This window comes from Hibiscus syriacus, unplaced genomic scaffold (genome assembly GCF_006381635.1).
Source record: "Hibiscus syriacus cultivar Baekdansim isolate YM2019G1 unplaced genomic scaffold, ASM638163v2 tig00110109_pilon, whole genome shotgun sequence".
Classification (NCBI taxonomy): Eukaryota; Viridiplantae; Streptophyta; class Magnoliopsida; order Malvales; family Malvaceae; genus Hibiscus; species Hibiscus syriacus.
The window spans coordinates 608832-628714 of NW_024062593.1; the positions used below are offsets into that span (position 1 = coordinate 608832).

Sequence of the window (19883 nt, forward strand, 5' to 3'; positions counted from 1 at the left end):
TTTTAATTGGAGTACCATCTTTAAGTAAAATGGTGTTGTTGTGGTTTTCTTGGATAAGTAGTCATTGTTTGTGAGTTATGTTTTACTGTCATAGTGTGCTTGCTTCCTGTGGAGGGGGTAATAGATTTGTATTGATTGATTTTTTGGTATGTAAACATTTGAGGGGAACTTTAATAAATTTTATCAATGAACTCTTAAGTTATTCCATCAGTAGCAATTTGCTTCTTCTTCTTCTTCTTTTCGTTTTAGTTTAGCAATTGGAATTTATCATTTTTCTTCTTTGATAAGTCTTTTGGGTTCTTAGTAAAGTATTGCTATCAGTAAGAGTAGCACTCAAATAAATTCCTAAACATTAATGGAAGTATTAGTTCAATTATATAGGATTGTCAATAAAATTTTTCTGCTTATTGGTAAGTCTGTTGGAAATTATACAGGTTTGCATCGTTTATACTTGGGGTTCTGGTGTTAGAAAAGGTGTGTGTAACAAATACCTTCAATCTTCTTAAACTTTTACTTGGAAGACCTTTAACAACATAAAATCTTTGAGTTGTGCAATACGGGCCTGCTAGGAAAGAGAGTTACAACTTTACCTGGATTTTTAAGGTTAAAATTTCCTATACTTTTTGTTTCTTTTTTTTTTTTATTTTTATAAATATAAAGCATTCCTGAAGTGGAATGATAATTAATAGATAGCTTTGGGTTTAATTTACTTCATTGTTACCTAAAATATAAGCCGTGTAATTCTCATACAGCGTGTACCCAATTCATCAATTCCTTATCACTTGAAGAAAACTGGATTGAACTCCATTAAAATTTTCATTTATGTTATTTTTATATTTTTGCATCCGATTAGTTCCTAAAAGACTATATCATTTGTCTCAAATATGATTACTTAATTATGGCTTCTATAAATAAATTGTGCAAATGAATGCAACAGGATAAACTCGGAATAGTAAATACTTGGTTGCCTATTTTATTGAAAATTCTAGTTGTGCTATGTCTCTGGATTGAAGTTTGATTCATTTCAAAAAGAAGCTTCAACAATAAACAAGAAGGTAGAGTGATTAAATTATGGTACTTAAAGACTGTAGGTCAATAGACCCAAAAGGACACTCCATGCTTAGAATTTTGGATGAATTTTTCACATTTACAGCTAGTATTAATTGGGACGTTGAACTCAATAAACTTGATTCCAAAGTAACTTTTAAATGCTCATATCTTATACATCCCCTTAAATAGAAAGGTAAAAACATATCTTATACATCCCCTCAAATATGGTTCGTAGTTGATCGCAATATTTTTCTAAACTGTAGTCAATACAATTACTGTTGAAGAGATAATGAGTGGAATGGAGTATCTAGTGAAATGTTGACCGTCCGTTCAAGATAGTGTGCTTAGAAAACTTTTGGCCTGTCTAAAGCAGTTACTAATTATTCAAGCATGGTTTTAGTAATGCAATGGATTGCCCAAGTTATTTCTGATTATGAAATTGCATTGCTTGTTGCATTGTTAGTGCCCTATTATATTTATATAAATAAGCAGTAATTTATTTGGTCCTCCCTGCCTCTCATTTTTTTCAGCTTTAAAATATTTTAATATATATATCAATAATGTGAAGCTATTAGAAGAAACGAAAACCAAAACGAGAAATTGTTTTTATTGGATAACACTAGTACAATTGCAATTTGCAGTCAGTAAATCAATACCGTCAAACACAAGTTAACAAGGCAGTTGACTCTAGAGTAACATCAGACACAAGCAGTGCATTCTAATTATTTCGTAAATTTACATCCAATAATGTATTTCTCTATTCATTACAGAACCCTAAAGTTTGTTTCATGAAATATTTAAGATAATTTTCTTTTCTTTTGTATGCTGAAGTACATACTTTATCTAATTGATGGAACATGAAGGCCACTGGGAGAAGCTTTAGTTTTAACCGCAGGATGGTTTTTGAGAGGGTACTGATGATGTCCATCCATAGTTGTCCGACAAGTTTGCTATTACAGTTGTAATCTGTTGGAAATTTGAGAAGTTACTTTTAGGATTGATATTGAAAAAAAAATATGCTTTCTTACTTGGATTCTGTTTGCTGTAGCTTTTAAAACTGTATTGAGTGGAAGAATTACCCCAACTTCATTGATTTTTCTGGTGCATCATTCTTAAGAGGTAGGGGCTGGCTTAACTGGAGATGAACAGGTGCATGCAGATCATATCCATTGTTGAAAGTGTCTGTGTGGGGGCTTCTGCTAGCTTCATTTGCTTGTGTTCCATAAACCTAAGACCCAAAAATTGTGCTATTTAGGACTGATTATCGTGAGGAAAATCTTCATTTGCTTATAACTCAAGAATATTTCATGGGACTCATGGCATAATGGTATTATAAATGATCTAATCCGGTACCTTGTTTTTAAGTTCAGTATTTTCTTGGCACATGAGGTCTAACTTCTTATGCAGTTCTAGACTCTCCTGATGAATGAGGTGTCCCTGCAATCCAATAACTGAATGTTACCTAACAAGAAAATTTCAAACATGAAAACTTGAATAGAAATGCAACAAAAGTTTATGTTAAACCTTGTGGTTTAGCTCTTTGATTTCGTCGCTTAGCATTTGATCCTGCAAGCAGAAAATAGCATAGGAGTAATTGCATAAATATTATCATTTGATCTTGAATGTGGTTGGTGAAAATTTCATCCAATTCATATGGTGTCATACCTTTTTCATGCGGACACCTTTCAAACTCATTTCAAGTTGGTTTTCCAGTTTTTGTAGATCATTGATGCTTAAGCCAGATAGTTCTTCTCCCATCAATTGCCTGCAACCCATCAAAGTGGAATTTATGTATGCTATTCCTCATCACATGGTATGGAAAATCTCACCGTATCATTTTTTAAAGGTTCTTATCAACTATTAATGCTTTCTTGTTATTTCAAGTGATCTTTGCTATTTCTAATATCATGTTATGGATGTCATGCAATATATACTAACATTTCTTGAAATCTCCATGGCAAGAGTTGCTTTGCTTATTTAAATTATATGCAAGATCTGTATTATAGGATGCCTAAATCACCAGTGTTGAAAAATGGAGATAGTTTTGGGAGTTTTAGTTTTCCTTAAAGTTGGTATTTTTCTTATGTTGAAGACTATTCTTATCCATGTTCATCTAAAGTTTGAGAATAGTTGTGTTCAAATAGCTAAGAAGATGATTTAGGTGTACATATGACAAGCATGATCATGAAGGAAAATGTTATCTATAAGCAAAGCGTGGTGATTTTTATATATTTGTTTAGGAAAATATTGTAGTCGTTTTAGGAATTAGAAAGCTCAATTTGATAGTTGGCAGTTAAACTCCTAGAACATTTTGTCATGAACAATGAGACTACGGGAGTTAATTAGAAGGTGAAATGATTTCTTCAACAAATTTCAATTGTTAATCACCCTTTGTTTATATTATAAAAGTACTCTAAAAATTAAAGGTCATATTTCACCCTATGGAAATTAACAAAATATTAAAATATTTATCTCACATCATTTTAATATTGAAAATAATAAACATTTCTATAATAAAAGATGACCTCGAAAAATAATAGGATATCATATGAAACTTTGAAGGAACTTTGAGTTTATTGATATTGGACCCTTCAAAGCTTTGAAAAACTATAAAACAACACAGAGTAAACCAAAAACTTGTTTTCTACCTCTCTTGTTTTTCATTCAAAAAATAATATAAAACATGACAAAAGTAAACATTGAACCAACCATTAATAAAAATAACAGGGACCAATATAGAAAAGAACTTAGAAAAGTGACTTTGTGAAAGAAATGCCAAATAAACAAAGGGGTTGTACCATAGTTTTCTTCTGTATATACAAAATAATTTGATGTAGACTATAGCCAAAGAACCTTTCGAAGAAAATGTCCATTTTGAATGGAGATTCTTGAGTGAATGATTATATATGTAGAAAAAATTGTTATTGGTATTGAAACTTTAAAATTTTCATTAGGCTTCGAAACTATCAAAGCCATGGAGAAATTTTGTAATGTACTATAGTGATGTAAGAAACTTTTTATATATTAATTTTCCCCTTTGAACAAAAATCTTGGATCCATCCTTGTTCTTCACTGTACTTCTCCCGTTAAGATACGCAAACATGATCATAAAATTTAGTTTTGGAAACTATGTAGTTGATGCATTTGTTACTACAAAAATATTTTGAGGCATGATTTTTACATTTTATAGAAGTTTCTAGCTTCTTGCTTTAGATTTACAAATCCAAAGATTCTTAAATATTGTTTTAGTGGTGATGAAATAGAGGCTTTTAGTACCTGTGGTATTCTTGCAAGTACTGTAGTTGTTGTCTCAAGCTTGCTACCTCCCTCTGCCAAAACTATCAAGTACAAAGTCAATTAGTATTAAGTAAGGATCATATTCTTGAATCTGAAATATTTTATTTTTAAACTAATGTAAAAAGAGATTTAAAAATTGAAGTACATGTCAAAGAACTTGGTAGAATAGTCTTTATTCAATGTCAATGCAATGTCAACTACTTGTGAGTTACATGGATTTAACCTATGACTCAACATACTTTTTTGTTGGGTTCACATATTTTGCAACTTTAATGCATCCAAGTGATTTATTACTCAAACTGAAGTTATTTGCAAGCTTAAACTACCTTTTGACAAGTTTGAGTTAGATTCTTCTTTCCTGGCTTTTTTGCAATTCTTAATATAGAGACGTGTCCTTCAACCTATCACCAATTGATTTTGGGTTGGATGTATAACATGGCAGCGAATCTCAGGTTGTTTTTCATTGTTCCTCTTTACCTCGTGTTAGGTTGATGGCCTTGGTGATGTTGTTCTTGAAGAGGAGTCTTGAGTGGTGTTACCACACACATCTATTAAGTCTTGGGTTTGTTGTAACAATTATTAAAGACTAATTTGCCACAAGCAATAAAGAACAAGATATTTTGAGATGAAAAGTCTTTTCAAACATACTTTCCAATAAAAAGCGCGTCACATAGGTCACTCTATCCATTTCTCGAAATTTAAATTTGTTTGTTGAGTGGACGTGTCACGTAGGACAAAGGCATGGCTAACAAGGCACGCCTTTGCCCTATTTTGCGCTTCCGATCATCTAAAAGGGTGCCATCAGGGGAGAGTACTAAATCCATAAATAATTTTTGGAAGGGTATTTTTGAGTAAAAAAGCGTTTGCCTAAGGCATAATAAAATTGCTCAGGTGAAGAGAGGAAGGCATAATAAAGTACCTTTAAAAGAACTTAAGTCAGGCCAACTTTTTTAACTCCTATTGTTTTACAAAAAGCTAGCCTAGCTGCCTAGATGCACCTAGTAATGCACTTCATTAAACGTTTCTTGCCTAAAGGTGTTCAAAACACTTCTATTATCTTGTAGTAGCGCTCTATTGATAGCATGACCTTGAACGCTATTAGAATGTAATGTACCAAAGGGGACTAAGAGTACAAAATTGATACGGATAGCTTTTATTTGGAGACATCTTCTAATGTTCTTTGGGGAGAGTTTATTTCTAAGACAGTAAAAGTCATTTATCTTCATTAGTTATCGAAGTCACTCTTAACCCCAATTCTAGTTTTTATGCTTAAGTGTGTGGTGGTCAACCTTGGTGCATTCTGAGGAAAACATATGTTCCTTTCATTATATCTGTAGATATGGAGGTATTATTTTGTCTAATTTTCAGAGTTTCATTCTAGTGTTGGGTCTGTGTCTGATCGGCATCTTTTGACATTTGCATATCGATGCCTTCTCTCTCTCTCTCTCTCTCTCTCTCTCGTCTGTCATTTTCCCTCACTAGTAATAAGTTTTCTATTTGATTTTCTTCTTGAATGTGAAGATGGACATGCATAAACTTTTTATGCTTGAGAGTAAATCTCTAGTTCACCAGGCACACGAGTTAGAAATCAACCCTAGATGTTGGTCGGGCCCAATTTTTCAAATCACCTCCTGGTTTGCTTGGAAATTCCTTTTCACTAGCCATGTTTATGCATGTTTCATGAAGCCATGTAGGAATAGGAGGTCTCGTTAAAAACCTCCCTCATCGTTGCCTCTTAAGAAGAGACAACTAACTGAAGGAGGAAAAGAGTACCTCAATTTATTAATATACCTCAATTTATTAATACCCCAGAATTACATAAGATACTTGAGGTTGCAAATGGTGGATATTGCTGACTGTATGATAGGATTGTTGCTTTAGAGTTTGAGCAGAGGGTGGCATCATACAGTTAGGAAATACAGTTGTTTGGCAGAAGTAGTTATGTTGGAGTCTTATTGAACATAAACCTGCAGATGCAGTGGAAAGAAAAACAGTTGTAAGTTACTCTGGACACTGAAGGAGGTTATGATTCTTGAATTGCGAAGTCACTTCTGAGAGTATATGAACACTTGAGGATTGCAGTGGGGAAAAGGATACATGGTGCACTTTAAACAGAGGACGTTTTACTTGAAGATGTTTTACTCATCTAACACCTTCAATAGTTTGATAAAAACGATCTGTCTGCAACCTTCAAGCACTGAAGGCATCCAGTTGTTTTTTTTTTTATAGGAATAGGAGGTCTCGTTAAAAACCTCCGTCATCGTTGCCTCTTAAAAAGAGGCAACAACCTGAAGGAGGAAAAGAGTACCTCAATTTTATTAATAAACCGAATTACATAAGATACACTTTACACTGACAAATCCTAACAGAAACACAACATACCAACGATGACACTCAAAACGTTCAACCTATCCCCTCCTTAGCTAGCTTGTCCGCCTCACAATTATAGCTCCTAGGGACCCATCTAACCAAAATGTCCTTAGCAGAAACTAGGGCAGCAATGTCCCCGACCAAAGTTCTGAAAAAAGAGGGGGTCAAAATAGGCCTCAAGATCCAATCCACTACCTTAGAACAATCACTCTCTATCACTAATCTACCTTTCCCCGCCCAATGAGATGAAAGAAAAACAACAATTCCCTCTTTGATTGCTTTCAACTCAGCAAACAACGGCGGACCAGGACCCACAGCAGTAGAGAAGGAGATAAGCTTAGAGCCGTTCGAGTCTCTCAGAATTCCCCCTATTCCTCCTTGTAAACCATCAGACCTTACCGCCCCACCCACATTGAACTTAAAGAAATCTGGTGGAGGGGGGTGCCAACACGTATCCTTCCTCAGCTTAGGAGGGCACACTCCAATAGTGTCAGCAAGCCTTGGATCCCCTACCTCCCAACACGTATCCTTGTATCCTTCCAGTTGTTGGTTGCTGTAAATTTTACCTCTTGACTTTAAATATAGGTGTGCAACATCTGTCTAGAAGATTATAGTATGAATGTCTACTTTTGGTTCATTGCTGAGATTTCAACAAGCATTTTTCTGTTGTACGCAAAAAAGGAAAAGAAAAAGGAAAGAGGGTTCTTCTCATGCTATTTGGCAGAATATAATGGCTAATGCGGTGGGAATTCATTTCTATAGTAGACTCGATACTAGCATGGAGACTTTAATAAGAGGGCTTCTAGGGTTTAGCCTTGTAAAGCTTTTGTTCTGATGGTTTCTAAAATCTTCAAAGTTACCTTCAACTGACAAGGAATACTACGATGGTTTTGCTTAAAGGAATATACTCTTAGACTTGGTTGGATTTCATTTTCTACTATGTTGAACATTTCATGGTATAGAAGTCCTAGAAGCTCCATGCTTAAGCTGATATCTGTGTAGCCGAAGCTTGCATTGTTTTTGAGATCTTAAACTCTACATGTAGTGGGAAACATGATATAATTTCCCATTGTCAGGCAACATGGGTTTCCATCGCATGGCTCCGTCTCTCAAAGTAAAGCCAGGTTCTTTCTCCGCTTCTCTTTCTTTCTGTCGATGGTCCTCATTTTGAAAGAAAGCTGAAGATGAATAGTCAAAGTGATAAAAGCACGGTTGCTGTTTTGGTTCCTCAAATTGATGCGGATATATATTTGTAGTTGTCCATGTTCTTATTACTATCTTACTAAGAAAGTTGGAGACTGAAAGGAATATGCCTTTAAAAGAGGAAGATGTAACGTTGGAAGGTAGATGTTTTTTTTTGAGCAAGTGGAAGGTAGATGCTTATATGGCTTTAAAGAAGTGATAGACAATGATATGAATGGTTCTTGCAAACAATTGTGTCCAACAGGGATAATTTTTATGGATTAAATGGAAGCAGTTAATATATAATTTACCTTGACTTCTGAAGCAGGATTCCTCACTTGATGTTCTTCTTTTACCCTCTTGTAGCGTTCTATTACAGATTTCATGCTGATAACATGATACAAATAGAATCAGTTCTCTTATTTATGTTCCGCGTTTACATTGAACGGTAATTTCTAAATGCATTGTACATTTTTGAAATCAATGTTTCTAATTGGAAGAAGCTAATATAAAAGAGAAGAAATCTGAAAACAACCTTACATTTACTATGTTATTAAAATGGTATTTTAATTAAGATGTATTAAAAATATTTTTTATACTTGTTTTTTAAGGTATAAATTTTAACAATAATAAAGAATTATGAAATAGATGCGATAAATGGATGGTTTCATTTTGAAATTATATTATATATATATATATACAATAGTGGATGTACTAAGCCCCATAAGAGGTAAATGTATTATCATTATTTTGAGAAAAAAAATAGTTAAATTTAGTTTAAATGTTAAAGAAAAAAATTAAAAAAAAATCATACTTACAGAAAAGAATATTAAAATTTTAGACCTCATTCTTAAATTTATAGATCCGTTAATATATGTAAATTTAAAGAGATGTTAATAACTTATGGAATGCAAAAAAAATACTCCCTTCCACCCTATAGATAACATTGTGTTCAAATTTTTAGCTAACCCAAAATAAAGTTTCATTTGAAATATACAAAGAAAAAAAATCTTGTTTTCCTTTATTATCTCTCAATTCACTTCTCATTTAAAAGGCAACTCATGAAAATCTTTTAAAAAGTGTTAAACTGAATTAATACAAATCTATGGTATGTTTTTAAGGATTTTTTTTTCTAAAGATAAATACTTTATAAAAGCATTGTATTACCAATACAGGTAAAAGTATAACTCATGAAAATCTTTTAAAAAATGTTAAACTGAATTAATACAAACCTATGGTATGTTTTTAAAGGTTTACTGTCTTAAAGTTGACATCATTGTGGATTACATATGAATGTATGTGGGAGTGCAGTTGCGGGTGTAGTTGTGTTTCAAAGTATGTGTTCGTTTTGAAATCTAAATTATTTTATGATAATTGTTTATTTTACTAATAAAAATTTTGTTTATACTTTTTTCATATAAAAATTTATATTATTAATATATATATGTTCACTTTTAAAAATATCTTTAGATTCGTCACGTGAAAATAAGAAGTATTTTTATGATTTAAGTTTCTAAAATAAGGCTATAAGGGGTTAATGAAGTCAAAATGTAGCCTAACTGGTTCAAACAATCATTCCTTAAAGTGATATTCAATTAGTGAAAGATTTCAAGTGAACCTTAATTTATATCTCATCCTATACCTACAACCCCTCTTTTATTAATAACAATGATAATAACAATAATAATAAATAGTATAATATTTCAACTTTTTTATTCTTATTTTTCTTTAGAGATAATTGCACCAGAGATCTTCAAATCATGACATTCATTTTAAATTAGTATCTAAATTTTAAAATATTTTATATAAGTTCTCAAATTACAACCGTGTTCTAATTGATATTTAAATTCATAATATTCTATATCAATTCTTAAATCATCATTATTGTTTCATTTTAATCTACTCATTAATGTATCATTAAATTTATTGGTTAAAAAATTAACATATTTTTAAGGTCCTAGAAATTGAACCATTGAACTAAATTTAAAATAAATCAAAAATAAATAAAATTTTAAAGGATATATTAAGATAAGAATCAAAATAGAATAATAATGATAGTTTGAAGATTGATAAACAAATTAAATTTTTTAAAAGGTTGTGGATTCAATGCTTAAGACATTTGAAAATATATTATTTTTTAACCAGAAGAGTTAATAACACACGATAATAGAATGATGAAATATAATGATATTGTTTAAAGATTGGTATTTAATGTTTTAAATTTAAAGTTTATTTAAAATGAAAATTATAATTTGAGGAGTAATATAAAATTTTTTAAAGTTCAATGATTCGCTTAAAATGTAGTCATAAGTTTGATGATTTCCTGAACTAAATTATTCAAAAATTTATTTGATTTTCTTAATATAAAAATGTTTGGGTGTCTCAGAGTTAAGGTTTTGTGCATAACCAGGGATGGAGCCAGAATTAAATATTGGCAGGGGTCGAAATATTAGACTATTTAAGAAAAATATAAAGACTTATTAGGTATTTAAACTCGAAATTCAGCATGAACCAAGCGACCTTAGTGATTAAGGGATTGTTATTATCCTTGAGGTCTCGAGTTTAAGCACGTATGTAGGGGTATGAGTGTTCATTGTCAAATAGTTGAAAATATTTGTACAAATATTACCTTATATTCACCCTAAATTAAAAAAAAACTCAAAAGACAACTTCTAATTTGTCTAATATAACTTTCAATGACTTAAATTGTAATTAGACCAAAAATTTGAGAACACGGACTTATAATTCTTTAGTTCGACCCCTACTTGATTAAATATTTAATAAAATTTTATATTTTATATTTTTTAAATTTAAATATTTATTTTTACTTGAACCAAAATACTATTAAACCAAAATTATATTGAATATATAAATTTTAACAGGGCCAAGCCCCCTTGAGCCCTAAGGGAGCTTCGTACCTACGCATAACTAATAATATTGTTATAAATTTAAAGGAATATTAACATTTTAAAAAATAAGAAAAAGAAAAGAATGGAAGAAAATACTCAATAGAATGAACCTCCAAGCACATCGGAACCATTGCTCATTAAATATTTTATGGTAAATGATAAAAGCAAGCACGCATGCATGCATGATGATACTGACATTTATATGCACAAATCCGATCGGACTTGACAGAAATGATAAAAGCAAGCACGCATGCATGCATGATGCATCAACCTCTCCAAGCCAATGAAAAATGGTGTAATTTATGCAAGATTACGCTTACACGTTCTTAATTTTCTTTCTATTCTCATCTGCATACATACATACTACATATATTATTATCCAAGTTATAACTTTTTTTTCTAAATACAAATCATAATCTGATTAAAAAATAAACAAAACATGCATGCATGGATGTATGTATGCGCATCAAACCAGAACCCTCAAAGCAAATGAAAAATGGAGTGATTAAGCCAAGACTACTCTTAACCATTCTTAATTTTCTTTATATTCTCATATTCATACATACAAATAAACAGACAGCCATGCATGCATCATAGCAGAAATCAACAAAATTGCATAGACACATAACGGATTTTTAAACCAATTAACTTAGATAATTAAAAAAAATTATCACCAGTATAGAAGATAATAATGCCGTATATAAAAATATATTTATATGTATATTGTTTAGAAAGTAATAGCAAGTGTTTTCAGGATGGTACATCCTAACATAAGTCTATAAGTACTCAAGATTTAACCTAATTGCTTCAAATAACCATCCTTAAAATAACAGTATTCAAAATAACCTTCCCTTGTTAACATTTCTAAGAAGAGAAACAACAGTAATCAAAACAAATAAGGTTGAACAAACGAATTCGAAATAAGATCAAGCTCAAGAAAAATATGGGATTAAAGATAATACTATTTAGTTTTGTTTTAATTAAAAGAAAATAATCATGACGAGTTGTGGCTGTATATCCAAAACTGTTAGCATGTATTTGGATTTTTAAATGCTCTGCTAAAGAAGAGAAAAGGGAAGTTTATTCCGCAACTAAAAACTATGTTAATCAGGTTTTTTATTTCATTCGAAAATATTTCATACTATTCTTCATATATAATTTCTTTTAACAAAAAGTATATATTCACACTTACCATCTTATATTCAAATAACATAAACAAAAACTTCTGGTACTTGCCATCAATAAAAGAAACTTCAATGGCTTTTAGTTTCTTCTTCATTATTTATATAATTTCAAACATGTTCATGTTCAAACTTAGAATTTGCATGCATGTTTCAAGGGGGAAGACCCAATAATACCTTATACATAATTATCATTTATGTTTCCTTGTAAATCTAAACAAGCAACAGCTTTCAGGTAACAAAATTATTAAATATATATAAATAAATATGTAAGAAATAAATAAAAAAAACCCAAAAAAATAAAAATAAAAAGTAAAGAAGGAGAAACTGACCTAGTGCTGGCATAATCGTAAAGCCTGCCGGTGCTGGAAAAGATGATTAATCCAACTTCAGCATCGCAAAGGATCGATAACTCCCTCGCTTTCTTCAACAATCCATTTCTTCTCTTTGAGAAAGTCACTTGCCTGCTTGTCGAATTGTCAATTCTTCGAATCACTAATTTTCCTCTTCCCATTGAAATCTAAGGGGTTTTCAACTGTTTCTCTCGCCTAGATCTCCCCCAATTTAGCCCTAGAAAATCTTAAATCAATGTCCAAAACAAAAATCCAAGCCCAACACGCATAATTACATACTAAGAAAAACGAAATTAATCGGAAAATAAAGTAAATTATGACACAAAATATGATTTCGAGCTGCCAAAAAATATTTAGCCATTTAGGGATATATATATAGAGAGAGAGAGATATAGAGAGAGAGAGATATAGAGAGAGAGAGGAAAGCTTACTTGTTTTGAAGCTAATTATGAAGAGACGCAAGTGCTTTTCGTGTATTTTTATTTTTCCCTTCTCTTTGGAAGACAACTTTCGAGAGAGAAATGAACTGATTGAGAGAAGAAATTGTATTTATGCTGTAAATGGAAAACGCTGTAAGCGGTTTTCAAACATCACAGGAAAAACCACCTTTTAGCGCTTAAACCACTGAGCCCAAACAGCTTAGCGGTTTTATTATAGACCTACTCTCGCGAGTATGTGCATAAGATACTTACCCGCTTAATTTGAGCGACATCTGTCGCGGTGAATCAAACAAAGCTCTGTTGACATAAGGGAGAGGATTGGGAGAACTGTTGAAGTTTTAGTGTTGCATAGGTAGATTTTGAAAGGACACGCGTCGGAAGGCGAAAGCGAGTAGACTAATGATGCACTCGAAGGTGATTTGGAGAAGTTAGTAATCTATGAACTCTCAGTGCTCTCAGCATTCGTGGGTTGCCTGACGTGGAATTACTGATAAAAGTGGCAGTGGAAAAGTGAAAGCACTGTAACATTGACGTATAGATGATTGACACGTTAGCTAACAAATCGAGGAGATCCAATGATTATTTATTCAAGTTTTATAATTAATAATTAAAATGAAAATGCAAATGTAATTAAATACTAATTGTTTGAAAGGATATCATATTTTATTGTTTAATAATAAATAAGATAAATTATCCGTTTAGTACTCAACTATCGCTTTTATTCTGTTTTGATCATCTAACCATTTTTATTTCCTATAATGATAAAATTAATACCTAACGTTTGCACAAATGATCACTTAACCCTCTATCATTTTGGAGCCTTTTAGCCCTCCCAAAGTTTCATTTTCTTAGTCAAAATAACCGTTGTTGGATGAAAATTGTTAGTTGATTAATGGTTAACATATGTTGTTAACGTGTCATTTTTACATATATTCAATTAATAACATGACATTTATCACATCATCATTTTGGTGATGTGACACATATCATGTCATCACTTTGTGTGACATGACACATGTCATCATTTTGTATGACAGGACACAATGTCACATCATTAATTAAACACATATTAAAATATCATATCAATAATATGAGTTGATCAGTAGTCAACTAATGGTTTTTACCCAACAAAGGCAATTTTGATAAAAAAATTGAAATATTGGGGGCTAAAATGCTCAAAAAAAGAATAGGAGTAAAGTGGCCATTTATACAAACATTGGGAACTAATTTTGTCATTATGCCTTTTTGTTTCAAAATCATACCTAACACTTACTTTTGATTTTTTTGTCATCCATAGTTAAAAATTAACAATGACCAAAATACATGTTAGCAATTTTGTTAATTTTTTAGTGAAGGGTGACCAAAAAGAAACTAAAACTAAACGTTAGGTATGATTTTGAAAATATAGATGACCAAAATTGAACAGAAGTGATAGTTAGATACTAAATGTATAGTTTACTCTAATAAATAATTTGGAATAACCCGGTGTTTTTTTCATCTGTAAATTTGTTATAGTCGCCACAAATTATTTAAAAATATAATCAAATATTTTATTAGACTCTATTAATCAAATTTTTATTTTTAATATAATAATAAAGATAATAATTTAATTTATACTTAAATAAATATTTGATACTTGAACTATGTAATTTCTCTTAAGTTGGTGTCTAAAGAATTTTTGCCATCAATTTAGTAATTGACTATGTAATTTACAATGAAGGTAAAATTTGAGATGATACAAGTGCATTTATAATATTAGTTATTCATAGGAATATAAGTAAGATTTTATGTTATGGGAGCGAACTTATAAAATTTTAAGGGAGATAAATTTATAAAAATTTTAGGGGGAAAAACAAACTTTCAATAGAAAATACAAAGAAAATATATAAAATATATAGAAATTTAAAATTTTTAGGAAGGTGACCGCCTCCACCCGTCCCCACCTAAGTCCATCCATGATTACTTGAAATTTACATTTTAAAAGAAAATAATATTTTTAAAAACGATAGAAAAATTAAGGGTAAATTATCTATATGGTCAGTCACATATTAATTAGCTTTTGTTTTAGTCGTTAAACTATTATCATTTTAAAGCATATATAAAATTACGTTTTGACCATCCGTCGTTAAGAAAATTATTAGTGATGCTGACATGATATTATTATTATTATTTTCAACAGTGATGCAACATTAACTTATGATGACATGTCAACATTGCCATTTATTTGTTAACGGCGGATGATCAAAACATAATCAAAATGTAACGTTAATTATAATTTTGAAAAGATAATAGTTATGTAACCAAAATAGAATCTAGGTGAATGACCAACTAAGTAGTTTACCCAAAATTAATATGATTAAGTGTAAATGTTTGTTGAGAAAGCTTGTGATTGGTCAGACCCATGTGACAGTGTCAAGCCGAGATACGATGTTTCCTCGTATAAATCAAACCTAGAGTACTAAAGTTTTAAAACTTTAATAACGCTTAACAGCTCATTAAATTAATAGGGATAATACTAAGTTTCCGATGCCTTGAAACACGGAGATAGGCCAAGTGCGAAACATTAATAAACCATATATTAATAATAATTTTTGACCAAAGTACATAAAAAAAGGTGACACCATACCTTACGGCTCTAATAATAATATTCTACAATTAAGCTCGGTTTCCCAACAGTGCAAAAAACCATCGTTTTTATTGATTATTATTTTACTCAATCGGGTGAATCACACCACATTTAATATAAGAAAAACCATAAAAAAAACATAGTTTTGGTTTAAGTGGTAAATATCTTGATATCGTTTAGGCAATGTTTTAAGTTCGAGTCCTTGTATATACAGAAAATCCCTATTGAGAGACTCATCCACCAAAGCTAGATATGCGACGCGGGACGGTTCGAATTAGTCAAGATGAAGCGTTGAAGAGATATATATATATATATATATGAGAAATTATAGTAAATTAGACACAATTTATGAATCTATACGATTGAAACAAGCTCAAAAGTCTTTTAAGAGTTGATGGTAAAATTCTTAAGCTAAAACTGTCCATAGACACTTCCAAAGAATAATATACAATCAGTTATTAAGATTTAGCCCGAACTAAACAATTTCGATAGTTAAGGGATTTGTTGTTATCTCTTGATGTTTTGGGTTCGAGCACTGCGGTGTATGAGCTTTCATTATTAAAAAGATTGAAAGTTTTTTAACATTTATTATCTTGTATTCACCCCATAAGGTAATCTCATGTCATCATTATTATTTTTTTTTAAATACATCAATAGTTCTGTTATTTTTTAACAGCGGGTGACCAAAATGTAACTTTAGGTATAATTAAAAAAAATAATAGTTAGATGACCAAAACATAACAAAAGTAATAATTATAATACTAAACTTATAATTTATATTTTATATAAGATTATATTATTATACACGTAGGGATGGACATGGATCTGGTTTGGTCGAGTTTTTGGTCCACCCGACTCGACCCGAGAACAAGGAGTCCTCCACCCGAGACCCGACCCGACATATAACTTAAAAACCCGACCCAAAATAATAAAAAATTATTTTTATTTAATAAAAACAATGACTTAATTGAAAATATATATAGAGGGGTATTATTGTAATTATTTTTAAATATATAAGTTAAAATTATATATTATTTTCGGGTCGGTCGGGTATTTTTCATCTTAAACCCGACCCCGACCCGACCCTAATTTTTTTTTTAAAAAATCCGACCAAATTGAGTCGGAACCCGTCGGATTCGGGGTCCCATGCCCACCCCTATATATACTATCCGACTAATAACTAGAATATATCTTTAACTTAAATTAAAATAAACTATATAACGTTCACACAATCGTTCACACAATCATATAATCGGACTTAAACGAAAATCAGATTTAATTGAGAATCTCGACATGATCTTAAATTTACCATTAAACTAAGATCTTATCGACAATCTCTCTTGCAAGCCCGAAAACAAACCTTTATATTTAAACCAAAACCAAACATTTTTCACAAAGGATGTAAAATTCTGTTGAAATATACAACACATCTTTACAACAATAACACGTCAATTTTATCTATATTCCTTGGTAATTGTATGGTGTGCAGGTCTTGAAAGATTTCTAACAGAGGAGTGCATCCATTAGTTCACTGGACAGCCATCAACCATTATTCCCTTGGCTGTTGGACAAGTTGCCAAATCACAGTGTTCACCTTCCGTTCCCCACCATGTCACACTTCTGTTCTCTATTCTCTCCGAAAAGTACAGCACTATTGCCATGAAAGCTACCCCCGCGTCTAGAGCCGCCGAAAGAATGTAATTGTACCTTTTCCACCACTGCTTTTTGTACCGGAAGACGAAGAAGTTGAAAACGGTTCCGACTAAAATCCAGGCGTTGTAGTTTACTGGTGTTGCTGGTGGCATCGTTCCTGTTGCTCCTAGAAGAACTGGGAGGTTGATCAGGGGGATCCAAGTTCGTTTGGGAAATGTCTTGTGCAAGAGCCTGTTGAAGTATGATGAAGGAGCACGTTGCATGTTGAGGAAGCATGCTGATGTGTTCGTACGTGATTGATCAATGGCTAGCATACACGAGCTGTTAGAGCCACGAGTGCAACAGGCTGCAGCCTCTGTAGATGCAGCAGTTAATGCTGTTAATCAGTTTTGAGTCTTGTTAGAGCAGTTACAATTAGTTGAGTTCTTGTAATCTTTATTGCTATATAAGGAGTGTATGTGATTAATGAAAGCAGTGAAAAAGTATTATCATTTTCTAAAACTGTTCTTGTCAAATACGAGAGTGTTGAGCTCTCTCAACAGAGCCACACAACGACGGGTCCTAATGCTCCTTTGACGAAAAACCAATTCATCGATCGATAGTTTCCTAGAGATCCGAAGATCCGTTTGGGGCCAACCAAACCCCATATGACCGATGCGTCGAAGAAGACTCGATCACTAGGGCATGTCCAGGGACTGTCGGCTGGAAGGAGATCATCCTGGCATGTGTTCTCAACAGAGTTCTGCAACCACCATGCCACTGCAATGTTGATGGTTCCAGCGAGAACTGTTCCTATGAACTAGGTAAGCACAGGGAAACGCAACATAAGTGCTGTGAACTACTACTGGCCATCTTTTTCAGTTTTCATCGAGATATATGTCGATGCATCGTAGATAGAAGAAAAAGTACCAGAACTAAGAACATTGATCTTGGAGGTATCTTCATGTAGTGTCCTAGCTTGAAATCGTTGAGGAAGGAGACTGCTTGAGCCATACTCATATAACCATAGGTTTTGAAGCACACATTTGCCATCGGTCGTCCGTGATAGATGAGACCCGTGACATACTCTGTGATAATGTTCAAGCCTGGTGTCTGCATGATAAGTGGAAATGAAATCAGTGAAATAGGCGATTCTCTACAGTTTTACCTAGTGTAGGATCTTATCATGGAAGAGTGAATTGATTTACCTGGTTCGTCGTGGCGGTTACGATACTAATCGGAAGAGTGAAGATGAAGGCCATTGCACCAGCAAAGAGGAGTCCCCACCACGGCATCTTCACTTGGTCATTCAAGAAGATGCAGAGCACCAGTGACACTACAAATGTTGCAGCAAGCAAAGCGTAAAACGACCAGGAAGGTATGTCCTTGTATCTTTTCATCAACCTTGTGTGAATATCCTCCTTCCCCGAGTAAGAAGCACGATACCGATCATATATCTCCCTGTTGATAACAGTTTGACAATAGTTAAGTTCAGTTATGTTAACTTATTAATAGTCTCATGTGAAGAAGCATCTAAGAAAGATGGATATAAACTTACCTTCCATAGAAGAGGGCCACATGTGTTATTGTCGATGCAATCCTGGCGAAACCGAATCCATACGTGAGAGAGAAGAACATGCTTAGATTAATTCGACCCTGCTCTTCGTACTTTGCTAAATCGATCTCGAACTATTCATTAAAGATCGCGGTTATGTTGTACTTTTGTCCTTGGGCAGTAAACAACTGAGAGGAGAATATGGGGAATCTACTAGCGTTGTACAAGTCTAGACCCCAGAAGATACCGTAATCACTATGTAGATTATCAATACATAGCCTACAAAAATGTTGACAATGGCAAAGAAAGGGCTGATGAGCGGACTGAACAAGAAAGATGCCACAATAGACCAATCAAGTGTGAATGCTCCTAGTCCGAGTCCCCTAAGACCCGAACCAATTTGCTGGGCGGTAACGGACTTGTAGAAAATCCAGCAGACCCATGAGATGCTGGTAAGAGTTGTGAAGAGGTAGCCCGGGAACAGGTACCACATAAGAAGCTGCAAATTAGTACAATGAGGAAGAACTTTGCCCTTGTTATTTGTCGATCATTTTTATCATCTTTCTCATGCAAAGCCCTGCAATTCAGACCAGAGAACTTACAAATCAAAGTACTGCAGTTTTTGCTTGTATTATGCATTCTTTTCTCTTCGTAGATCGAATTTATAGACATGTATGAAAATATGAAACTGTTGCATATCGTAGTTACGTATATTTTTGTTATGTTCGTAATAAATATATGTTATATGTTAGCGGATCCAATAGACATCTGGTCCGTTAACATCAGCAGTCACCATGTATCTAAGGCACCCTTCTGGCTTTCCAAATATACCCGCAAAGCTCAAGGCTTCATATCATCATGTCTCGTGACTCTCCGTCCAAGTTAGAAGGAGTAAACCATCAATTGATGGCCACAACCACCGTCCTCTGATGTTATACATCAATAATTTTGATAGATACTTCTATTTTAATTGCTAGAATTTAGAAGCTAGTACAATAGGCCCGAGTCCTGTTTTATGACGGTACGAGTATAAAATTTGTACATGTTTGGGGAGATACTCCAGTAGAGCTGATGCAACTTGTTTTAAGGCTTTGCTACTGGCTAGTAAAGAGTGACCTGAACCAACCATGGCTGGCCCTCCCATCACTAATTTTAGGTGCTAAGTTTCATTCACAGGATGGCCCTCCTACTAAAGCTTAATTAGACGTTTACCAATTAGCCGGTTGCCAACCATGTCTCGGGCGTTTCCCTTTTAACCCACTGACATCGAAAATTTAAATTTATATTA

General features: G+C 32.7%; 2 protein-coding genes and 1 long non-coding RNA gene across 6 annotated transcripts; 1 reads left to right on the forward strand and 2 right to left on the reverse strand.

Moving 5' to 3' along the window:
• Window positions 1-1797: 1797 nt before the first annotated feature.
• On the reverse strand, window positions 1798-12851 carry LOC120214910 (MADS-box transcription factor 23-like). Of its 3 annotated transcripts, none has more exons than XM_039212714.1 (9): window positions 12774-12851; window positions 12322-12559; window positions 8211-8286; window positions 4327-4388; window positions 2716-2815; window positions 2575-2616; window positions 2404-2487; window positions 2130-2278; window positions 1798-2016 (listed from the first exon to the last, which is right to left on the reverse strand). In XM_039212714.1, exons 2-9 carry the CDS (start codon window positions 12501-12503, stop codon window positions 2004-2006), a joined length of 708 nt encoding a protein of 235 aa, XP_039068645.1. In that variant the 5' UTR covers window positions 12504-12559; window positions 12774-12851; the 3' UTR covers window positions 1798-2003. The 3 variants fall into 3 exon arrangements, with proteins under 3 accessions (XP_039068645.1, XP_039068646.1, XP_039068647.1); XM_039212715.1 differs by having other exon boundaries at window positions 12322-12537; window positions 12774-12821; XM_039212716.1 differs by lacking the exon at window positions 2575-2616.
• LOC120214915 lies at window positions 2528-8300 on the forward strand. Of its 2 annotated transcripts, none has more exons than XR_005524910.1 (2): window positions 2528-2863; window positions 7763-8300. It is a non-coding gene; the product is annotated as an uncharacterized LOC120214915 (long non-coding RNA). The 2 variants fall into 2 exon arrangements; XR_005524911.1 differs by having other exon boundaries at window positions 7794-8300.
• Window positions 12852-16867: 4016 nt separating the features above from the next.
• On the reverse strand, window positions 16868-18773 carry LOC120214917 (oligopeptide transporter 4-like). Its single transcript, XM_039212721.1, has 5 exons — window positions 18599-18773; window positions 18249-18501; window positions 17971-18153; window positions 17607-17860; window positions 16868-17292 (listed from the first exon to the last, which is right to left on the reverse strand). Exons 1-5 carry the CDS (start codon window positions 18676-18678, stop codon window positions 16932-16934), a joined length of 1131 nt encoding a protein of 376 aa, XP_039068652.1. The 5' UTR covers window positions 18679-18773; the 3' UTR covers window positions 16868-16931.
• Window positions 18774-19883: the final 1110 nt, after the last annotated feature.